This window comes from Bidens hawaiensis, unplaced genomic scaffold, assembly GCF_021521415.1.
Source record: "Bidens hawaiensis isolate Kalapana, Puna unplaced genomic scaffold, B.hawaiensis_p1.1 tig00025707_1, whole genome shotgun sequence".
NCBI lineage: Eukaryota > Viridiplantae > Streptophyta > Magnoliopsida > Asterales > Asteraceae > Bidens > Bidens hawaiensis.
Window position 1 is genome coordinate 267,425 of NW_027494110.1, and position 24,207 is coordinate 291,631.

At 33.8% G+C, this 24,207-nt stretch overlaps 1 protein-coding gene and 2 pseudogenes across 1 annotated transcript; all 3 read left to right on the top strand.

Annotated features, from left to right (window-relative positions):
• The first annotated feature begins 2,044 nt into the window (after positions 1 to 2,044).
• LOC143572072 (uncharacterized) lies at positions 2,045 to 5,577 on the top strand (annotated as a pseudogene).
• A 2,936-nt stretch (positions 5,578 to 8,513) lies between these two features.
• LOC143572070 (receptor-like protein EIX1) lies at positions 8,514 to 10,995 on the top strand. Its single transcript, XM_077057329.1, has one exon. The coding sequence runs from the start codon at positions 8,662 to 8,664 to the stop codon at positions 10,009 to 10,011; it is 1,350 nt and encodes a 449-aa protein (XP_076913444.1). The 5' UTR covers positions 8,514 to 8,661; the 3' UTR covers positions 10,012 to 10,995.
• Positions 10,996 to 20,258: 9,263 nt separating this feature from the next.
• On the top strand, positions 20,259 to 23,847 carry LOC143572069 (receptor-like protein EIX2; annotated as a pseudogene).
• Positions 23,848 to 24,207: the final 360 nt, after the last annotated feature.

Sequence of the window (24,207 nt, forward strand, 5' to 3'; positions counted from 1 at the left end):
CTAATATCATTTTAGAACCATATGTAAAATGAATGGATTGGTTTCTTTGAACTGCCTTTCACATCTTTAAATTTAAGACAAAAGTGTCACAAGAATGTGGAAAAAATCTAGCAAGTACAAATTGCCAAGACTTTTGGACGTGCAGTTTGGGATAGGATAATAATATCTTTTTTACACTGGATTCAAATCTTGATGAGTCAAACTATAGTAACTGATTTACTACAAATACTTGATTTACTGCAACAGGAAGCCTGTTATATATGGCCTGAACAAGTTATTACCTAATGTTATGTCTAATCCTTCGATGTTTGCGAGCATTTCAAGAAAACTTTTGAGTTTGGAGATCATCAAGCAATACATGTTCACATATAATTTTTTAAAATTCTAGAAACGTCAATAATTATTAAAAAAAGGAGATACAAAAAAATAATCATTTGCAAGGAATTGAACAGGTTAACATCGGACTTATATGACCACGGTTTGATATTGGTTTTTAGAACTCCCCAACTGAAACTGGTTTAAAACAGGCCGGTTAAAGTTGGTTTCAAACTGAATCGATCCTTTTCACTTAAAATTAGTTAAAATTGGGCAAAACCGGTTTTGTCCATCTTTGACCAAAAGCGAACCGGTTTCAAGCCGAATTGATTTGGGCCCAGAAACCAATTTGCGCACCTAAACTGATTTCTTAGCATTTCTTAACTAAAATAAAATGTTGTATGTATTTAATTATTACACAGAGGTTTTAATTATTATACTGCAGATTACGTTTAAATTTTGCGTCCTGATTTTGGCTCACAGTCAGATTTCATGTTTAAGTTTTAATTATTGTGTTAATAGGTAACTCTAATACCATTTGAATTATATGTCAGCATTGTATACATATAGGCCGTCTATTTTAACGTAATAACCAATTATTATTCCAATGAATGGATTGGTTTCTTCGGACCGCCTTTATCACATATTTTCAGGACAAAAGTCACAAGCAGATGGAAAAAATCTAATGAGTACAAATTGCCAAGACTTTTGGAAGTGTAATTTGGGACAAATAACTTATACACATATATAACTGATGAAAATTAAATTATCTCAGCCAGGTTAGGATAAGATCTTTTTATAGTGGATTTAAATACAGTTTAGGAGTCATACTATAGTAACTGATTAACTATGCATTATAATAAAAAAAATAACAAACACCTAAATATTAACATCAAAGGATAAGTTTTAACAAAAACTGCTACAAATAGGAAGCCTGCAATGGTGTTTCATCTGGAGCTTCTCCTTCATTAGGCCTGAACAAGTTATTAATTAATGTTATGTCTAATCATTTGATGTTTGCTAGCATTTCAAGAAAACTTATCAAGCAATACAAGTTCTAAAGTTATTTTAGAGGCATATTTGGTGCACACACTTACAATCTTCAACTGCACTTGTTACGTTCTTTAAAAATCTTCTTTGTTCAAAGAAAACCGTTCTTTTCACTTGAAAACCGGCTTTAACCAGAACATGATTGGGCAAATCCAGTTTTGACCATCTTTCAATAAAACAAAACTAGTTTCAACCCAAATTGATTTGGGCCCAGAAACCATAATTTGCACCTCAAACTGATTTCCTAACATTTCTTAACTAAAAAATATTTTATGTATTTAATTATTATACTAACAAACTACATTTGAATTGGCATCTTAATTGTTAGACCAGTTACTTAATTTTGGCTCATAGTCATATTTCATGTTTATGTTCTAATTATTTAAGTAATAGATTAATTCTAATACCAATTTGAATTATATGTATCATATATGTAGTCTATGTCATGTAATACCCAGTTGTTATTCCAATGAATGGATTGCTTTCTTTAGACTGCCTTCATCACATATTTTCAAGACAAAAATGTCACAAGGAGGAAACAATCTAATAAGTACAAATTGCCAAGACGACGTGTAATATGGAGCAAAAAACTTATACACATATTTGATGAAATTAGATATTTTTATGATTCAAACTCTGTTTATATAAATCTGCACATACGTGTTGTTGTTACAGATTAAAAAAAGAAAGATCACACTTTGATAAATACAATGACGAATAAGATTTTCCATAAGTTCCTGCGTCTTGTTTTTTTAATTTTCTCGTTTCTATTACTATGTATAAAAGTTACAACTTCCACTTCCGTTAGCCACCAACTCGTATCAACAGGTGCTCACTATAAGTGTATCCAAAAGGAGAGAGATGCTCTTCTTGATTTCAAAGCTCACATTCAAGACCCTAATGGCCGTCTCAGTAAATGGACTGAAAAGGAAGAAGACTTTGAGTGTTGTAAATGGAATGGAGTTACATGCAAAAACCATACGGGTCATGTCACACGGATTGACCTATCCAACTTCGATCATGATGTCGAGAAAGCACTTGGAGGTAAGATAATTAGCTCTTCTTTGCTCAACTTAAGCTACTTGAGCTATCTTAACCTTTCTTGGAATTCTTTTAAATGGAACCATTCCCATGTTCATTGGTTCCATGAGCCAGTTAAGCCATCTTGACCTTTCTGTTAATTCTTTAAGCGGAACTATCCCCTCGTCCATTGGCTCCTTGACCAGATTAACAGATCTTGAACTTTCTTGTAATTCTTTAAACGGAACTATCCCCTCGTCCATTGGTTCCTTGACCAGATTAACAGGTCTTGACCTTTCCGGTAATTCTCTAAGCGGAACTATCCCCTCGTCCATTGGTTCCTTGACTAGATTAACATATCTTGTCCTTTCTGTTAATTATATAAGCGGAACTATCCCCTCGTCCATTGGTTCCTTGACCAGATTAATAGATCTTCACCTTTTTGGTAATTCTTTAAGCGGAACTATCTCATCAATTGGTTCCTTGACCAGATTAACATATCTTCACCTTTATTATAATTCTTTAAGCGGAACTATCCCCTCGTCCATTGGTTCCTTGACCAGATTAACAGATCTTGACCTTTCTCATAATTCTTTAAGCGGAACTATCCCTTCGTCAATTGGTTCCTTGACCAGATTAACAGATCTTGACCTTTCTGGTAATTCATTAAGTGGAACTATCCCCTCATCAATTCAATTGGTTCCTTGACCAGATTAACGGATCTTGACCTTTCTGCTAATTCTTTAAATGGAACCATCCCCTCGTCAGTTGGTTCCTTGACCAGATTGACATATCTTGACCTTTCTGCTAATTCTTTAAATGGAACCATTCCTGCACCCATTGGTTCCTTGACTAAATTAACATATCTTAACCTTTCTTACAACTATCTTTTGAACGGAACCTGCATTCCCCAACAACTTGGAAACCTCACAAACCTGCAAGAGCTTTCACTTACAAACCTCACAAGTTGTACAATTGAAAACATAGATTAGTTGTCTCATATGTCTGAATTGAAGAGCCTCAATATGGATGGTACTTCTTTGTCCAAAGCAAATAAGTGGGTAAATGTGATTCTAAGTCTTCAAAAACTATCATCTTTAAGTTTGTCAGGATGTGACCTCTCACAGGTTATGTATCCATATTCTTCCTCATTTCTCAACTCTTCTTCTTCATCTATTGATACCCTTATTCTCAGTGATAACAATCTGAACTCATCCATGTATCATTGGTTCTTGCAATTAACTAGCAATAAGCTTTATAGCCTTGATCTCTCTAAAAACATGTTAGATGACAAATCTTTTGGCAACCTTTGCAGTGTGACGTATTTTAATTTTAGTTACATTTCTTCCAACTATATTAGAGATGCCATCTCTGAAAAGATTGGGAAATCAAAGATTTGGGAAATTAACCCATCAAACAACTCACTCAAAGGAATTCTATCTGAAACTCACATGTCAAACCTTTCTTATGTAAGTCGTATTGATTTGAGCTCTTGCAACCTAGGGCCCCGCTTCCCTAAATGGATTCAAAGTTTAAAAAATCTTATCTGGCTTAACGTTGCCGATAATAGTATTTCAGACACGATACTTGTAGAGTTTTTGAACGTTTGGCCTTCTCAATTACAATATTTGAATCTCTCAGCCAACAACATAAGTGGGGAAGTACCACCTTTAGTACCTAACTTTTCCCCTAATGGTTACTCAATAATAGATTTGAGTTCTAACAAGTTTTATGGTCATATACCAAAGGTTCCATCCTCTTTAGCATTTTTAGATCTTTCAAGAAACAAATTCAATGGAGGAATATCCTTTTTATGCCAAATTTCTGATGGGTATCTAACATATCTAGACCTCTCACATAACTCATTTACCGGAACTTCCAGACTGTTTGCAGCATTTCAAAGTACTTCAAGTTCTTAATCTAGGATACAACAATTTGTCCGGAAGGCTCCCTGCCTCTGTTGAGTCTTAGATTACACTTGAGGTATTGTCTTTATACAACAACTTCTTGGGAGAATTGCCTATTTCATTAAGAAATTGCACAGGGTTAACATTCTTAGATCTAGGGACCAACAAGTTTAGTGGTAATGTGCCTACTTGGATAGGAGAAAGCTTTCAAGAGTTGTATGTTCTTAGCCTAACATCAAACAAACTCATTGGACACATCCCTTTACAATTATGTCAACACGCAAATCTTCAGATCCTAGACTTGTCAATGAATAATCTTAATGGAACCATACCCTCATGCTTGAATAATCTTACCGCCATGGTTCAAGAAGGAGTCTCATATACACGAAGTATACATGGATTGTCAATTTCATCTCCCGATTTTCGATTTAAAAGCTCCTATGCCACCCTAAGAAAAGCCTTCCCTATAATCATTTACATTAACCAGGCAATGATCCATTGGCAAGGAAATATACAAGAATTCAGTAAAAATCTAGGATTTTTAAAGCTCATTGATCTATCAACAAACAATCTAACAGGACAAATCCCTCTTGAACTAACCGATCTCCATGGATTGGTTGCGCTAAACTTGTCAAACAACGCTCTGCATGGGAAGATGCCATGGAAAATTGGTGAGATGAGAAACCTTCTAGCTTTGGATATATCAAGAAACAATCTTGTGGGAGAAATACCATCAAGCATATCCCAGATGGTCTTATTAAATTATCTAGATGTGTCATATAATAACTTATCAGGGAGAATTCCATCTAATTCCATCTAGCACTCAACTCCAGTCCTTTAAACCTTCAAGTTACATAGGAAACGCAAAACTATGTGGACCTCCATTGTCCAAATATTGTCCAGGAGATGAAGGTGCAGAAGTACCAGCCATGGTAGGTGAAACTGAGGATGGCGGAAAAGAGATAGATGACCTCCAAAGATGGTTTAACATTGGTGTCGCCACTGGTTTCCCTATTGGATTCTGGATAGTGTGTGGCACTTTACTTCTCAATCATTGTGCGAGACGTGTTTTTTTTTTCACTTTCTGAAAAGCTGCTTGCAAGACATGGTTTATGTGAAGGTGGTGGTGTTCATTGCAAAATTGAAAAGGTTTTCTTTGTAAACAGTTGTATGTTGTCTCTAGTATTTAAGTGTAGTATCTATGTAAGATGTAATGTGTTGTCTTGTATTTGGACTGTGTTTTGTGAATAAAGTTGCCACCAACACCATGGGTGGCCATTCCCCTGCCTTGTGTCAAATAAAATGACAATTAATTTATAATTGACAAATGACGATCTTAACGCTGTCAGCATTATTATGGTGAAACGATTAATTGTTCATATGCAGGTTACAAATGGCAATTCACATAACAGAAACAGCAAATCCAAATAATCTGAAGGGAGCAGTGTGAGTATTACCTTAGATCTAGGAGGTTGATTATGTGATTGCCTCCTGAGATTGAATCGGAGATGCACTGCCATAAATGAAGAAAAAACAAAATTTTTTTCCTAAGCTATTAAAGCGTATTATCATATTAAGAATCTGTACTCAATATGCGCTTCTCTGTATAGTTGTCGCAGATGAAGCGTGTGTGGGTCGATTGTAACTGCAGCTTGTTTAGCTGTTGGTTCGGGTAGCAACCATGGGGTGTTGCAACACATCAGATCACTGGATACTAGAAACAGCAGAAGACGGAGACAGAGGTGGTTCGGTTCAGCCGTTGTCACGGGGAAGTACGAAGGTGGTGACGGATGAACATTGGTGTTTCTTGGCTGTTGGAGGTGATTAAAAAAACCCGGCGCAGTCCTTGATCGGCTTGTTTCATGTTAAGTGTCTAACTGAAAGAGGTCTGTGAAAGATGAACGGAAATGATTCATGCATTAAAGACGAACAGAAAGGATTCGTTAAAGCAGGTGGCTTTGGATTTTGTTTTTTCATCGAGAACCTTGTATGCCTAAATTAAACACAATGAAACAAAGTGAGATTCAATTCAGCTCAGCATACAGTAACATAAACTCTATATGTTCCTTAGTGGCTGATTTTATAACATCTTATATTTTTGATATATTGCAGATACAGTACAAAGTTAGTTTTTATGCTGATTTTGTAACATCTTATTTTCTTGGTACAATGTTTTAGTACGGCCACCTATCTTGATTTTTATGTTAAAAGTGAATGCTCTAAAACGCGTATGTGGTGCACACTTTTGCATTTATTTCATTCTAAATAAAGATTTACTTTCATATTATGTTAATAACTAGTAAACACACCTTCATGCATATTGTGGAAGTCGATTTCTGATTAAATATGGATTTAATGTGTAACGTCACCTAAAGAACATTGTTTCCAGAAGTGCAAAAGGTCAAAAGAAAAAAATTTGAAGAATGATTAAAGTTTAAAGCACCCACTTCCTTCAACTTAACATCACCAAAAAGTTGTCTCATATTTTTAGGACAAAAATGTCAAAAGATGGAAAAAAATATAACTAAAACTTACCAAGACTCTTTTAAGTCTTTGGACGTGTAATTGGGGCAAATATTATTATATATTAAGGTTTACCTTAGACCCCAATAGTTACTGATTTACTACACAATATAAGGAAAAACAGATGTGCGATAAGTATATAAGGTTTTTGTCGAACAATAAAATAGAGGTATTTAGTGCGGTAGTGAATTGGTATGAAGCGTGGGCTTGACAATGGTTTGAGAACTCCAGCGTCAAAACCAGTATGGAATCGGTCACAGCCAACCGGTTTTAAACTTAACCAATCAAATTCTTACTTGACAACCGGTATCAACACGAACTGGTTTATGCAAAACCACACTAATTTGGGCCATAAACCGATTTGTGCTCCTCCAACTGATTTCTTAACTAAAATATAGTTTATGTATTTAATAATCACTCAACGATTTTTAATTATCGATCATGCTATATATTAAGTTAAAAATTGTATCTTAACTTGGCTTACAGTTTCCATTAGGGAAGTATATATTACATTTATGTTTTAAATATTTTGTTAATAGATCAGTTGTAATATACTTATATACTTTTAGAATTATACACAGTATAGGCCGTCTATATCACGTTATAACCAATTATTATTTTAATGAATGGATTACCTTCTTTAGACTGCCTTTATCACATATGACCTACTAAAAAAGTGCATGCCACAGGGTGGAAAAAATCTAATAAGAGATCGCCTCCAAGTCTTTATACGTGTAATTTGGAACAAGCAATTGATACACATAATTGATCAAAGTAGATGTTTTTTTTTAATTAATCGGTTTTTTGAGTTATATTACCTGATTAATATAAAAGAAAGTTAGTCGTTTAGTTGCTGTTTGATTATCGATCAGGAATTGAGTTTTCAATCGGGTCACAATATATCTTTGTACATATGATTAAAATACAATTTATGTTGGATAAAAAAAACGATGGTGTTGGACAAAAATCTATGTTCAACCGCCGATCCTCAACATCCACCATGAATCAAACAAAAATTAAAAAACTGAACTTTAGTTTTCTTTTTACTTTTTAATATATATATTAAATCTGAGGCGTGTCTAATTCACACTAGAGTTTAGCTTATATAAATCTGCACACATATGACAATGACAAATAAGATCACACTTTGATACAACACAGTGGCAAATAAAATGTGCCATAAAATTTTGCATCTTGTTTTGTATACTTTATCAATTCTCTTACTATGGTTAAAAACCGCAACTTCCACTTCCGTTAACCACCGACTCGTACCAGCATCTACACATTATAAGTGTATTGAAAAGGAGAGAGATGCTCTTCTTGATTTCAAAGCTCACATTCAAGACCCTAGTAGTTGGCTCAGTACATGGACAACTGAAAAGAAAGAAGACTATGAGTGCTGTAACTGGACTGGAGTTACATGCAACAACCAAACGGGTCATGTCACAGAGCTTGATCTTCTTGACTATAGTCTTAAAGGTAAGATTAGCCCATCTTTGGCCAACTTAAGCTACTTGAGTTATCTTAACCTTGGTTTGAATTTTTTTAGTGACACCATCCCCTCGTCCATTGGCTCCTTGACCAGATTAACAAATCTTGACCTTTCTTTTAATTCGTTTAGCGGAACCATCCCCTCGTCCATTGGTTCCTTGATCAGATTAAAAGATCTTGACCTTTCTTATAATTCTTTTAGCGGAACCATCCCCTCGTCCATCGGTTCCTTGACCAAATTAACAGATCTCGATCTTTCCAATAACTATTTTAGCGGAACCATTCCTGTGTCCATTGGTTCGTTGACCAGATTAACACATCTTGACCTTTCTTACAACTATTTTTTAAATGGAACATGCATTCCCCCGAAGTTGGAAACCACACAAACTTGCAATACCTTTCACTTGAAGGCCTTACAAGTTGTATAGTTGAAAACGTAGAATGGTTGTCTCGTATGTCTGATTTGAGCATCCTCGTTATGGATGGTATTTCTCTGGGCAAAGTAGATAAGTGGGTAAATATGATTCGAGGTCTTCAAAAACTATCATTTTTAAGTTTATCAGGATGTAACCTCTCACAGGTTATGCATCCATATTCTTCTTCATTTCTCAACTCTTCATCATCTATTGATACACTTTATCTCGACGATAACAATCTTAACTCATCTATGTATCAATGGCTGCTGCCATTAACTAGCAATAATCTCCGTAAGCTTGATATCTCTAAAAACATGTTAGATGGAAAATCCTTTGGTAATCTCTGTAGTTTGACATCTTTAGATTTTGCTCACAACTCTGTTGCTGTAAACTTACGTGATTTCTTCAACAACTGGTCTGGATGCACATCAGTTGCATTACAAAATTTGTATGCTTCTTACAGCCGGATCACAGGGTCATTATCCGATGAGATCCAAATGTTTACCTCTCTGGAAGATCTATACCTTGATCATAATGAGTTAAATGGACCAATAAGTGAAAAGGTGTGGGAGCTACCCAAGCTTCAAAGTCTGGGCATTTCTTCCAACTATCTTAGAGTTGCCATCTCTGAAAACATTATGAAATCAAAGCTTAATAGTATTGATATTTCAAACAACTCAATCATAGGAGTATTCTCTGAGGCCCACATGCCAAACTTTTCTTATGTAAATCAAATTGGTTTGAGCTCCTGCAACCTAGGGCCCCGCTTCCCTAAATGGATTCTAAATTTTAAAAATCTTACTAATATTGATATTGCCAATAATAGAATTTCAGACACAATTCCTGAGGAATTTTGGAAAAATTGGCCTTCTCAATTAACTTATTTGAATCTATCAACCAACCACATGAACGGAGAAGTAACAGATTTACTATCCGGCTTTCACCCTCATTTTTTCTCACAAATAGATTTGAGTTCTAACAACTTTTCTGGTCAAATATTGAATGTTCCACCTATTTGTACTCACTTAGATCTTTCCAGAAACAAATTCCATGGAGGATTGTCCTTTTTATGCCAAATTCCTACTGGGCTTTTAAGATATCTAGACCTCTCACATAACTCATTTATCGGAAAAATTCCAGACTGTTTGTCGTTTCTGAAAGAACTTGAAGTTCTTAACCTAGGATACAACAATTTGTCTGGAATGCTTCCTGCCTCTGTTGAATTTTTAACTGGACTTGAGGTGTTGTCTTTATACAACAACAACTTCTCCGGAGAATTGCCTTTGTAATTAAAAAGTTGCACCATGCTAACATTTTTAGATTTAGGGTCCAACAAGTTTACCGGTAGCGTGCCTCATTGGATAGGGGAAAACTTATCAAGATTGTATGTTCTTAGCCTAACATCAAACAAATTCCTAGGGCCTATCCCTTTACAATTATGTAAACTTGCAAACCTTAATATCTTAGACTTGTCGATGAACAATCTTTATGGTACCATACCCTCGTGCGTGAATAATTTTAGTTCCATGGCTCAAGAGGTATTCTTCCAACAACAAAATGTACATAGAGTTTTGAAGCAGCCAGGGTCACGTAGTGAAGAGAATTTTTATCTTGACCGTGCAATGATCCACTGGCAAGGAAACTTACGTGAATTTAGCACTAATCTAAGATTTTTGAAGAACATCGATCTATCACAAAACAGTTTAACAGGAGAAATTCCTCACGAGATAACTCACCTATGTGGATTGCATGCACTGAACTTGTCAAACAATGCTCTAGATGGGAAAATTCCATGGAACATTGCTGAAATGAGAAACCTTCTAGCGTTGGATTTATCAAGAAACAATCTTTCAGGAGACATACCGTCAAGCATGACCCAGATGAATTTATTATGTTATCTTGACGTGTCATAAAATAACTTGTCAGGGAGAATTCCATCTAGCACTCAACTCCAGTCCTTTGAACCTTCAAAATACAAAGGAAATGCACAACTATGTGGACTTCCCTTGACCAGATGTTGTCCTGGAGATGCATGCTCAGAAGTACCACCCGTGGTAAGTGAGGATGACGAGAAAGGGATAGATGACCTTAAAAAATGGTTTTATATAGGTGGCGCCACTGGTTTCCCCATCGGATTTTGGATAGTATGTGGCACTTTACTTCTCAACCGGCGTGCAAGACTAGTTTTTTTTCAGTTTCTGGAAAGCTTGCATGACAAGGTGTATGTAGAGGTGGTGGTGTTCATTGCAAAATTGGAAAGGTTTTCTTGTGAATAGTTGCTTGTTGTCTCTGGTATTTAAGTTGTTTTGTGTTACTTATTTGTGTTAGTATGTAAGGATGCAAGTGTAGTAGCTACGGAAGATGTAATGTGTGTCCTGTATTTGGATTGTGTTTTGCGAATAAAGTTGCCACCAACACCATGGGTGGCCATTTCCTTGCCTTGTGTCAAGTAATATAATCTAAGGTATAAAAAGATTTTGGTCAAAACAAGGTAAGTGCATGTGTGTGTTGCATGTTACTTATTGCCATGAATATTATGTTCATGTATTGGTGATAATGGAAGAAATATGGTCTTGTTTGTTAGACAAATATCTTCATATCTCTATAGTCTATAATGAATGATTTATGAAGTGCCACTGTTAAATGATTCATTTACGTTTTTTTTTTCAGTTTTATATCATTTTTATTTTTCAGTTTTATATCTTCTAATATGCGTATTTATATAAGAAGATAGGCTAGGATGCTGCTTGTAGCTGGTTCAAGTCTCATATGCAAGTTACAAAAGGCAATTCGATCTCAAAACACAAACAACAAATCAAAATAATTTGAAAGGGAGCCATCAAATCAATTTGAATATACATGTTATTATTTTCTTGAAGTGTTGCAGATACAGTACAGTTTAAAGACCATATTATCTTCTATGTATAGTTGTTATAAATTTATTTAAGAAATTAATTTTTTATTTATCACATTTGGAGAAAGATTGGCCAATCGGACCCGAACCGGTTGGGCCTATATAAAAAGGTTGCAACTTTCACACAAAACCATTTGACCCGTTTGATCCAAACTGCTTAGACCCGTAGTAATCACCTGAAACTAGTATGAGCCGTTAGGGCATTACCCAACCACTCCATAATACTTTGTTACAATTAATTTGTGGTTTAAAGAACCCGAAGTACATTCTGTAAATCTATACGCGTGTTTGCCATCTGCATGCACCCACCGTCCAGGCCGGTGTACATATGCTCTATATATATAACCATAGCCGTTAGTAATATGCTGTACAAGAAAGACTGAAGTACTTAATATACTAATATGTTATTTTTTTTCTTTTATAAATAGTTTACGCTGTTTGTGTTTGTATAAAATAAATAGCCCTGCTTGCGGTGCGCACATATGATGTATATATGTGTGAACCCTCGGGTGGGCAAAAGTGAAATTGCACTAATTTTGACGTTATTTTACTAATCTCGTGAAAATAACGTTAAAAGTGACGGACGGTTAATCAGGCATCATGTAGTGGCGTTGATAGCTGAAAGATAAGGGTACATGCACCGATCAGCCGGTATCCCGATGATTGAGTGCTACGTGCCTTATGTCCAAGGCTTGATGCAAAACTACTATCGAGCCGGGGGTCTCACCGGAAGCAGCCTCTCTATCCCTATGGGGTAGAGGTAAGGCTGCCTAAATCTTACCCTCCTCAGACCCTACCATAGCTTTGCTATTGGTGGGATATACTGAGTACGATGATGTGTTTGTATAAAATAAAGAAAAGGTAAAAAAAAATATATATATATATAACAAGTACAAATTGCTTTCCTTTGGGCCCATTGGTTCGATTTTCTAATACATATCACATGAAAAAAAAATCAACTAATAAATACAAATTGCCTAGACTTGCGAGTCAACTCTGATCTGGAAATTAGGACAATTCCCTTTAGTAATATCAGGGTATACTTGTCATAATTAGACGACCTTACAAGAGTACAGTAGTCTATAAAACCTCTATAAATTGATAATGTTGGAATCATAATATTTTATTAATTTAATGAGATATTATTATATAAATAAATTAATAAAATTATCAAATTAAAGAGTTGGCTTATATTCATGAGCAACTCTCAAATTAATGCATTGACCTTCAAAAATTCCATGTCAGTTCACTTACTTTACCTAGTTGAATAAAACAGAAACAAGGATCTTCAAAATCCAGTTGATGATGATTGAGTACCTTTGGAACCAGTCACTCGAAAAGAAGCATTGCAAGCGGTAACAACTCTTCACAACTTTTTGTTGCAATACGAAATACAATGTCTCAACTCTTAAACACAATGAGAAGATTTAAAGATGAACTAAATATATATTTGAAGTATAAAAAAAAAACAAGTGACAATAATCATTTTTTACTAGACAATCCTAGAATTTTACAATATTTTGTAATTATTAATTTATAGTTTTCCTGTGACCAATATATTTCATTGGGATTTAAAAAAAATTATTTTATTAATTTATCGATTGTTCAATTTTATACCGGTTTCAAGATTGGGGTTCAATTTTGTACCGGTCCCAAGTTGGGACTGAACAAATTTTTAATTTTGTCAAGATTATTAATTTATCAAGAATTAAATTATAAATATTCTACCGTATAAGGTTCAAAATGTCTACTATTACCATCATCGATTTCTTTGGGCTATTTTGTCATATCGGGTAGTTGGCCGTTACAACTTTTCTCATCATATACAACTAGCCGTCTACCTGTCTGGTGGACGAGAGAATATCAACGCAGTAATGTGATACTAACATTAAGCCAATAACACATGTGACGGTTTTTCAAGCTATGTTTCAGATTAAGAGATTCATTTAAATACTCATAAATATATTTTACATTAATATATGACACGAAATTAACATAGTCATTTAACTACTTGTAAATATCACTTCTCGCAAGATCCATCTCCTATATAGGTATATATATATATATATCAAAACAATTGTAACACTCATTTAGATAAAAACTTGAAATAACAAACTTAAAAACCGTAACATAGATTGAAATAACAAACTTAAAAAGCATAACATAGACTTAATCAAAACATGCATGCGTTCTACGAATCTTATTATAAAAACCAGTCAAAATCGAATAACCCTGTTGCAACTCAGGATCCTAATTCTTTGAATCTTGGAATTTGGCGGAGAACTTGAATATGTGTCTCCTGTATCACCTTTTCATTCTCCTCGTCATCGCTAGAAACTTCAATTACCTCGTGTCGGTTTTCATCCTCGGAACTCGAAACAACAATTACCTCATCTCATTTCCAATGAATAAGTGCTCTTCCCTTTTTGCTTTGTTTTTCAAGTTCACGATCCTATTAAAAATTAAGTTAGTCTAATGAAGAACATTAAGTTTTAGACAAAAATACGAACGTACCTCTTCGTTGAATTCACGTTGAAGTTGAGATTTGTACGGACTAAAGTGTGGACTGAAGTCAATAATCTTAACATTGTCACTATTACTATTACATGATATTAACAAATGTAATAAGATTAGTATATTTTAAATTAATAAACAATTAATTTGATTGAAATTGACTTAAGTTATAAATACCTTGGAGTCACTAGGAGAAGGTGGTGTTTTCTCATACTCAACTTCTATTTAAGTTCACCATTTAAGTTGTAAGTACGAAATTTATAACCCTTAGCTATGATTTATTAGAATTACAAATAAAAGTTTGTAGTAACGAATTTAGGATAATGTAAGAAATGCAAAAAACCTATGTTTTATTAGTAGTTGGCATAACTTTCGGCACAATATGTCATATAATTAAAAATACTGATATCTCTTAATAAGAATGGTAGTATAGAAAATATAAGGGAAAATGAAACATTCATACATTTACATTGACATGAAGAAAATCTCTTGAGATTAAGCTATCTCCCATGATTTTCTATTTGTGTGTGAAAGTATATTTACTTGAATAGTTTACCATATAATATATACGTATAATATAAATGAAAATATAGCAGTTATAAAGTGGTATACATTTTTAAAAATGTTGTTAAAAAATATGTTCCCTCTCATAAACTACAACTCCCATTTTGTGGGAGATCATGGGTTATATGTAAAATGTGGTTAGTGGGTGTTAGGATAATAGAAAGATTTATTACTTTGAATGTTGAGTATATATATCTATAACCGTCACTTGGTATGCATGCTTACATAAAATCAATGCAAATAATAACTTGTGATTAGTGAATTACTTTAAAATCCAGAAAAGTTAACTCTACATATACAGTATTAGTTAGCATAGTTAATAGGACAATGGAGTTAATTGGCGTTTCATATATTGTTAACCAAATTCCTAGCAAATTGGAAGTTTGATCAATGTGTGTGTGTGTGTATATAAGTAAACGAAAAACTAAGTTAGAAAATGGGCCGAATGTATCTAAATAATAAAAAGCTAAAATATCTAGTAACTCTCCACTAACACAACCACTATTCAATTCGGTTACATTACAAATTACAAAAACATGTGATTAAAACTTGCATTGAGAAACAAAACCAAATTCTAGCAACTCGACTATCACAAATCTATTTATATAGCACTAATAATTACACCCGTTAAACTGCTGATTCGACAATTCTTTCCATTTCCATTCTAGCAAGGCTCCGGTTCCTTTTCTTTTCTTCTCTATACCACGGATCTACAAAACATAAATAATTTGTTTGTTGGAAGTTCATAAACTCAATAAGACATAAATACATTAAAAGTTAAATAGAAGAACCTCATGCAAACAACCTAGTCGTTGACCTCACGAGAAAATTATGATTTGTACGGACTGTAGGGTCCAAATGACACAACTTCAACACCCTCACATCGTGTCTAAAAATAAGCAAGACTACAAAGCAACAAAAGAAAACATTAAGGGTACATTATCATTGCAACTAAAAATACAACATAATCATCTACATATAATATGATTAAATGATGAAGGTAAGACAAAAGCAACTTACGTATGTATTGCATCTTACTTGGACATATTTATCACTTTGGTTTTCTTCCATCTTGTGTGCAATTGTTGATGTATGCATAAAGAATGCTTTAAAGTTTATATAAATATATCTAGTGGTGGGTGGTTACCCATATAAATAGGTGTAGTGAGGTGGTTACATGTGAGGAAAATTGTATAGTGGGGTAGTTACATGTGAGAAAAAATGTGTAGTGGGGTAATTACATGTGAGGAAAAAATGTGTAGTGTGGTAGTTACATGTGAGGAAAAGCAACCGCTTTTTAATCCATTCTTATCAAACGACCAATATTCGATCTTAGATCTTATCGGACGGCTCATATCAAATTCCACTCTTCTGTAACCTATTATATTAATTTCTTATTTACATAAATCAACTGGCCCTACAAGAGAATTAAGGTTTACAATTGGCCCCAAAAGAAAATGTTATAAATAATAATAATAATAATAATAATTAAACACTTGATTAAATATTAACTGATCTAACAAAAACTGATATGGCGCGTCATCTAGAGCTTTTCCTGCTTGTTTGCGTGCAAAGCCAAATATCATTGGCCTCGTAAAGATATGTATATAACTCGTATCGAAACTGATTATGAAACCGGCCCAGCTTCAATACGTAATGCCGGTTTGATATCCATTTGACTAAAATGCCAGAAGGTGGAATAATCTAATTAGTACAATGACTACAACAACAGATCTGTAAAGGATTCAAGACTACTTGGATAACCTTTAGTAAAAAAAAAAAAAAAACCATTTCGAGTTGACATGAGAATATAAACATTACATATGTTGATATATATATATATATATATATATATATATATATATATAATTAGGTTCAAATGAAAAGAGATACTTATAGCAAGAAGTGCGAGAAGAGATTTTAACCAACCACAATTTTTCTTTTAATTTTTTATTTATTTAAACACGAGGGTATGTTAGTAAATTATTCAGATACTCTTAATTGATAACTAATAAATATAACAGGAGTTACAAATGACCATTTGTTAATTTAGTTTACTTTTTATTTATCGTTAATTGATTTTAGTTCATCGTCTACCTAAATCCATTTTTCCTAATTTCCTGAGCTTAATTTGTTCATCCTATCAATAAATTTAAATAAAATGAAATTAAAATGCCAAATTCATTATGTTATTCTGATTAAAGGGTAGCACCAAATAAACATATACATTTATTTTGTGACAGTGTCTATTCGATCATGTTAAGCAAATTTTATATGTTTTTGGTTTTTCTCACTATGATTGAAATACAACCCGATTCTATGTAGGCATAATCAAAACATATATCAATGTTTATAATATCATTTAAGTATCATCTCTATTCATTATGCATTTAATATTTTCTTTTACCAAAGCCAAGTCTCTTCGGTTTATTAAATTTTTAAACACCACATGACTTTCATTTAGTTTAAAAGAAAAACCAAACAACAAAAGTAAATATTAAGATTAACTTTTTATTATTTAATATCAAAAAATCAAAAAATGAAATTCCACACAAAAAGTACACAGTGACTGCATAACATGATATTTTACAACCTACGTATAAACAAGAAATTCTAGACAACAGCAATATACCTAACAAATAATGCATGCACACATAAAAAACTTGATATCCTACACAACGTAGCATGAAATTTACACAAAATACTGAGATGTCTACATTCCAACACAATAATCAAGTCCCCTACACAAAATAATCATATTATACATAATAAACAAGTTCGCTACACAACATAATCATATCATACACAATAGTCAAGTTTCCTACACAACATAATCATACCATACACAATTGTCAAGTTTCCTACACAACGTAAATGTACCATACACAATAAAAAACATATAATATTTCCTTACACAATACATAAACATACCATACACAATAATAAAGTTCTCTACACAACACAAATATACCATACACAATTATCAAGTTTGTTACACAACATAAACATACCATACACAATAATAAAATCATACAACACAATACATGAACAGATTATAGCATACACAATAAAAATATTATACTATACATAACTCATAAGTTTCATACGCAACATAAACAAATTAACCTACATCACTTATATATGTCCTACACAACATAATAGTCACCATACATAAATAAGATATCAATTGTTTTTAACCTACAATAATAGTTTTGTTTAGTGTAAACACTGTTTATGTTGTGTAGGGAATATAAAATATAACAGTATATAGGTGTAGACCGAACTCATCATGGAACAGACATAAAATGAATGAAAAATGTTGTGGTGTAGACATTGTATTTCAATGTAGGATCATTCCAAATACATATATTTCACAAGATATATATATAAAGTTGAAAACAAAATTAACCGTAAAATATAATTAGTCATTGGAAAAACAATTTAATAAAATGTAGGAGTATTTAGTTATATTCTTGTCTAAATATAAAATCAATTTCATTAAAATGAAAAGCTTGAAAAGAGGAAACTGCATTGTGGCAATGTGGCTTAAGGGTTAAGAACGTTAAACTCATTTAATTGGATTATACACACACATAAATTTCAACTCTACCCTTTTCATTTAAAAACCTCTTATAATAATGTCATAGTAATTACAGAATTGCCATATTTATTATATACCATTGATCATACATAATCAATGGTTCAGATCAATTTCTCGCACTTCTCACTATGACTTAACTTCTCGCATGATCCATCCCCTATATATATATATAGGGGTGAGTTAACGTACAATAATGACTTATCATACATTAGGTACGCGACATTCCAGAGCGTTTGATTAAAAAAACGCGCGGGTGGCAATTTCGTAAATAACCCAACAGTAGTTCGCGATCAAAATTCGTCGATTACAAATCAACTCTGATCCAAATTCGGAACTTGTTGCTCAATCTAATCTAATTTCTAAACTCTAATCACAGCTTAAAGTATGAAATCTCTAAAGTCAAAAACCAAAATTGAAATAGAACGTCCGTGAACATTAAAAATCTTCAAATTGATCAAAAATTGATGATTTAATCAATCGAATTGATGTGTAAGTGGCTTTAGAATCATCAATCGATTATGAAAATACGAATTAACACACTTAATTGAGCTATGATTAGGGTTCATGTTTAAACGTTCTGCCCAAAGTTTAAACGTTCTAACCAAAATAAACACCAAATTTGATGATTTTATCAATCGAATTGATGTGTAAGAGGCTTTAGAATCATCAATCGATTATGGAATTGCAGAAATAACGCACTCAATCGAGCTCTGATTAGGGTTCAAAATATTATGTTTAAACGTTCTGAAACAAAACTGGAGAGCTTTAAACGTTCTGACAAAAAAAGAGCAACTTTAAAAGTTCTAATACGTTCAATGAAGTTCTGGGTGTTCAAAAAAGAGCAACTTTAAAAGTTCTAATACTTTAAAAGTTCTAATACGTTCAATGAACATCTTTAAACGTTCTAATACGTTCTAAGAAGTTCAGGTTGTTAAAAAAAGTTTAGAAGTTCTAATAAAGTTTAGAAGTTCTAAGAAGTTCTGGGTGTTAAAAAAAGTTTAGAAGTTCTGATAAATTTTAGAAGTTCTAAGAAGTTCTAGGTGTTCAGAACTTCTAAAACTAACAAAAAAAAAAAATTAAACACCTATAAACATTAAATTGAACACTGAAATCACTTCATATAATCTCATAATCATCAAACAATCGTCAATCGACCGTTAATTTGAGCATTGATTCGATCATATGAACAAAATATGGAACGTCTGCAACTGGGTTTCTGCAAATGGTGCTTAAAAATTTTAACGTTCAGTTAAAACCCATCACTCAAAACTCAAAATCGATCAATTGAAACTTCAAATTGATGATTAATTGTACCAATTTCAAAGTTTAATTGGTCAATTAGTTCAATAATTTCAATTTCAATTGGTTAATTTTATCAACAGGTCGTGACGGAGGAAGATGGTGTACGGTGGACGGAATCATTGGATGATGGATGGTGGACAGGATCGTTGGATGGTGACGGATTGCTGAACGGACATGTTGAAGGTGGACGAAATTGATGGGAGCAAGGATTTGATGAATATTACAATATTGCCACCGCGTGTTATTTGAAATCGACGGGGATGCGAGTCGCATACGTAATGTACGATTAAGGATTATTGTATTGGATCCTTATATATATAAGATAAAAGGAAAGAGAAAATAACACTTTAATAAAAAAAAGTCACATATATTTTATCAACATATCAATCACATCAAAAACACTACATTTATACAAGGATGCCAAGTTTCGATACAACCCAACACCACATACAACATAATCAAGTCTTTGAACGTGTCACAAGTTGGAAAATTAATTAATAAAGTGGCTTCTTTAGACTGGCATTATTACATACTTTTATACTTGTCAACACAGCGGAAAAATCTGATAAGTACAAGTTGGCAAAAGTCAAGTCTTTGACGTGTAATTTGGTATAAAGAATTTATACAAATAACAGACAAAACTTGATGTTTCCACTTTATACAAAAGAAACTAAAAATAAAATAAATTAATTGCCTAACTGAACTTCAGTTTTTGGCATTTATAGTTCAAACATAGCGTTTATATAAATCAGGGTATATATGTTGATAATATAGATAAAAGAGAAAATATCACACTTTCATACAACACAATGGCAATTAAGTTTTTCCACACATTTCTACATCTTATTTTGTTTATTTTCTCAGTTCTCTTTCTAAGGTTACAAATTACAACTTCCACTTCCACTTCCGCGAGCCACACACTCATAGCGGCAACTACTCATTATAAGTGTATCGATAAGGAAAGAGATGCTCTTCTTAATTTCAAAGCTCATGTTCAAGACCCCTTAGACCTTCTCAGTACATGGACGTCTAAAAACGAAGAGGACGGTGAGTGTTGTAAATGGAATGGAGTTACATGCAACAACCATACAGGTCATGTCATGGAGCTTTATCTGCCCAACCATTCAATGAAAGATAGTCTTGGAGGTAAGATTAGCCCTGCTTTGGCCGACTTAAGTTATCTTAACCTTTTTGGGAATTCTTTTAGTGGGACCATTCCCATATTTATCAGTTCCGTGACTCAGTTAAGCGATCTTGATCTTTCCTTTAACTATTTTAGTGGGGCAATTCCCGCATCCATTGGTTCTTTGACGAAATTAACATATCTTGACCTTTCTGAAAACCATCTTTTAAATGGTACATGCATTCCCTCGGAACTTGGAAACCTCACGAACTTGCAGGCGCTTTCACTTGGAGAGCTCACAAGTTGTACTATTGAAACCCATAGATTGGTTGTACCCTATGTCGGAATTGAATGAACTCGACATGGAAGGTACTTCACTTGCCAAAGCAAATAATTGGGTTAATGTGATTGTAGGTCTTAAAAAACTATCACAATTATATTTATCTAGATGTGATCTCTCGCGGGTTACGCATCCATATTCTTCCTCATTTGTCAACTCATCATCTTCTTCATCTATTGTTGGCCTTCATCTCGACGAGAACAATCTCAACTCATCCATGTATCATTGGTTGTTGCCATTAACCAGCAATAAACTTCGTGATCTTTCTCTGTCTAAAAACATGTTAGATGGCAATGGCAAATCTTTGGGTTATCTTTGTAGTGTGAAATATTTAGATTTTAGTTACAACTCTGCCACTGTCAAATTTCATGATTTCCTGAACAACTGGTCTCGATGTATATCAGTTGAGTTACAATCATTGTATGCGTCATACAACAAGTTCACGGGGTCATTACCTGATGAGGTCCAAATGTTTCCCTCTCTGGATTATCTAGCCCTTGATCATAATGAGTTAAATGGATCAATAAGTTATAAGGTGTGGGAACTACCCAAGCTTGAAACTCTTGACATTTCTTCCAACTTTTTTGGAGATAACATCTTTGAAAACACTAGCAAATCTAAGATTCATTATATTAATCTTTCAAACAACTCACTTAAAGGAGTTACTTCCGAAGCTCACCTGTCAAACCTTTCTTATGTAGTATCTATAGATTTGAGCTCCTGCAACCTAGGGCCTCGCTTCCCTAATTGGATTCAAAATTTTAAAAATCTTACCGAACTTAAGATTGCCACCAATAAAATTTTTGACACAATCCCTGTGGAGTTTTGGAAGATTTGGTCTTCCCAATTAACATATTTGAATCTCTCAACCAACAACATCAGTGGGGAAGTACCAGATTTACTACCCAGCTTTGACCTAACTTTTCCTCAAAAATAGATTTGAGTTTGAACAACTTTTATGGCCTTAAACCGAGCGTTCCATATACTTCAGCATACTTAGATCTATCTAGAAACCAATTCAATGGTGGAATATCCTTTTTATGCAAAATTTCCAATGGGGTTTTAACATATCTAGACCTCTCGCATAACTCATTTACTGGAAAACTTCCCAACTGCTTGTGGCATTTCAAAGAACTTGGAGTTCTTAATCTCGGATACAACAATTTGTCTGGAAGGCTTCCTCCCTCTTTTGCTTCTTTGATTGAACTTGAGGTGTTGTCTTTATACAACAATAACTTCTTCGGAGAATTGCCTTTGTCGTTAAAAAATTGTACGAAGTTAACATTTTTGGATTTAGGGGCCAACAAGTTTACTGGTAATGTGCCTCTTTGGATAGGGGAAAGCTTATCAAGGTTGTATTTCTTAGCCTAACGTCAAATAAACTTCGCGGACCCATCCCTTTACAATTATGTCAACTTGCAAACCTTCAAATCCTAGACTTGTCACTGAACAATCTTTATTGAACCATACCCTCATGCATGAATAATCTGACTACCATGGCGAATTATCTTACTACCATGATTCAAGATGGGTTCTTACATCAACAAAATGTACATGTAATTTCGGATGGTACTTCAAGTGGTTCCCAGATTACTAACCCCCAATCCATTTATGCTGACCACAAAATGATCCATTGGCAAGGATATGCATGTGAATTCAGCACAAATCTAGGGCTTTTTAAGGGCATTGATCTATCAAGCAACAATCTGATAGGACAAATCCCTTATGAGTTAACCGAGCTCCATGGATTGCTTGCATTGAACTTGTCAAACAATGCTATACTTGGGAAAATTCCAAGGAATATTGGTAGCATGAGAAACAATCTGGCTTTGGATTTATCAAGAAACAATCTTTCAGGGGAGATACCATCAAGCATATCCGAGATGAATTCATTAGATTATCTGGACGTGTCATATAATAACTTGTTGGGAAGAATTCCATCTGGCACTCAACTCCAATCCTTTGAACCTTCAAGATACGCAGGAAATGCTCGACTATGTGGACTTCCCTTGACCAGGTATTGTCCTGGTGATAAACAATCAGAAGTACCACTTGTGGTAGTAGGTGAAAGTGAGGATGACAAGAAAGATATATATGAACTTTGGAGATGGTTTTATATAGGCGCACACTGGTTTCCCAATCGGATTTTGTATTGTGTGCGGCACTTTACTTCTCAACCACCGTGCGAGAAATGCTTTCTTTCATTTTCAGGATAGCTTGCAAAACATGGTTTACGTAGAGGTGATGGTTTTCATTTCAAAATTGAAAAGGTTTGTAGGCAATTAGTTGTGTGTTGTCTCTAGTACTTAAGTTGCTTTGAACTACTTATTCGTGTTAGCATTTGAGGATACAAGTGTAGTAGCTATGAAAGATGTAATGTTTGCCTTGTATTTGGATGGGGCTTTGAGTCCCCTTTTTAAATAAAGTTTCCACTCACCATTGTGGTCATTTCTCTGCACCAAAATTCAGAAAAAAAAATAGATCAACAACAAAGACTTCACATCATTTTTCAAGTGTTGCACGTGTTACTATCCTAAAAATCAGATAACATCTCGGTTTCAGAACATGAGTCTGTTGAATGGGATAAACATAATGGATATGCTCTAGCTTGCATTAATGTAACCCTCGATTCACGGTTTAGCAATCGAAAACATTTTAATTCTTAAAACAAGGCCATTTGTTATATAAACAGTGTAAATTATGATTCAATTCAGCCCCCGAGCTTAACAATTTTTGCTCAGACATTTCATCGAGCCAAGCTTATTCATCGTCTTAATTGTCTTACATTGCGCCAACGTGTTCTGATTCTGAGAAGTACTTGAGGATTCATTTTTTCTTTCTATACATTTTGGGTATTTTGGCATGTGTTAGTTACAAAAGCATTGAGACATGTCTCACAAGTAGAGCTATGTTGCATGTTAACCGGACCCATTTATTTAAAAGTTTATGATTTGTGAACTCGATTCGAGTCAAACATCATCTAGTTTGACCATGCTATAAAAGATGGTTTGCAACAAATGGTCAAAATTGCAAAATCCTGCAGCTTTTTGCTAACAATAATCCTCTGTTTGTAGACTTTCTTCCCTCTTTTTATTCATTTAATTATTTTCAAGGTTTTTAGCACTAT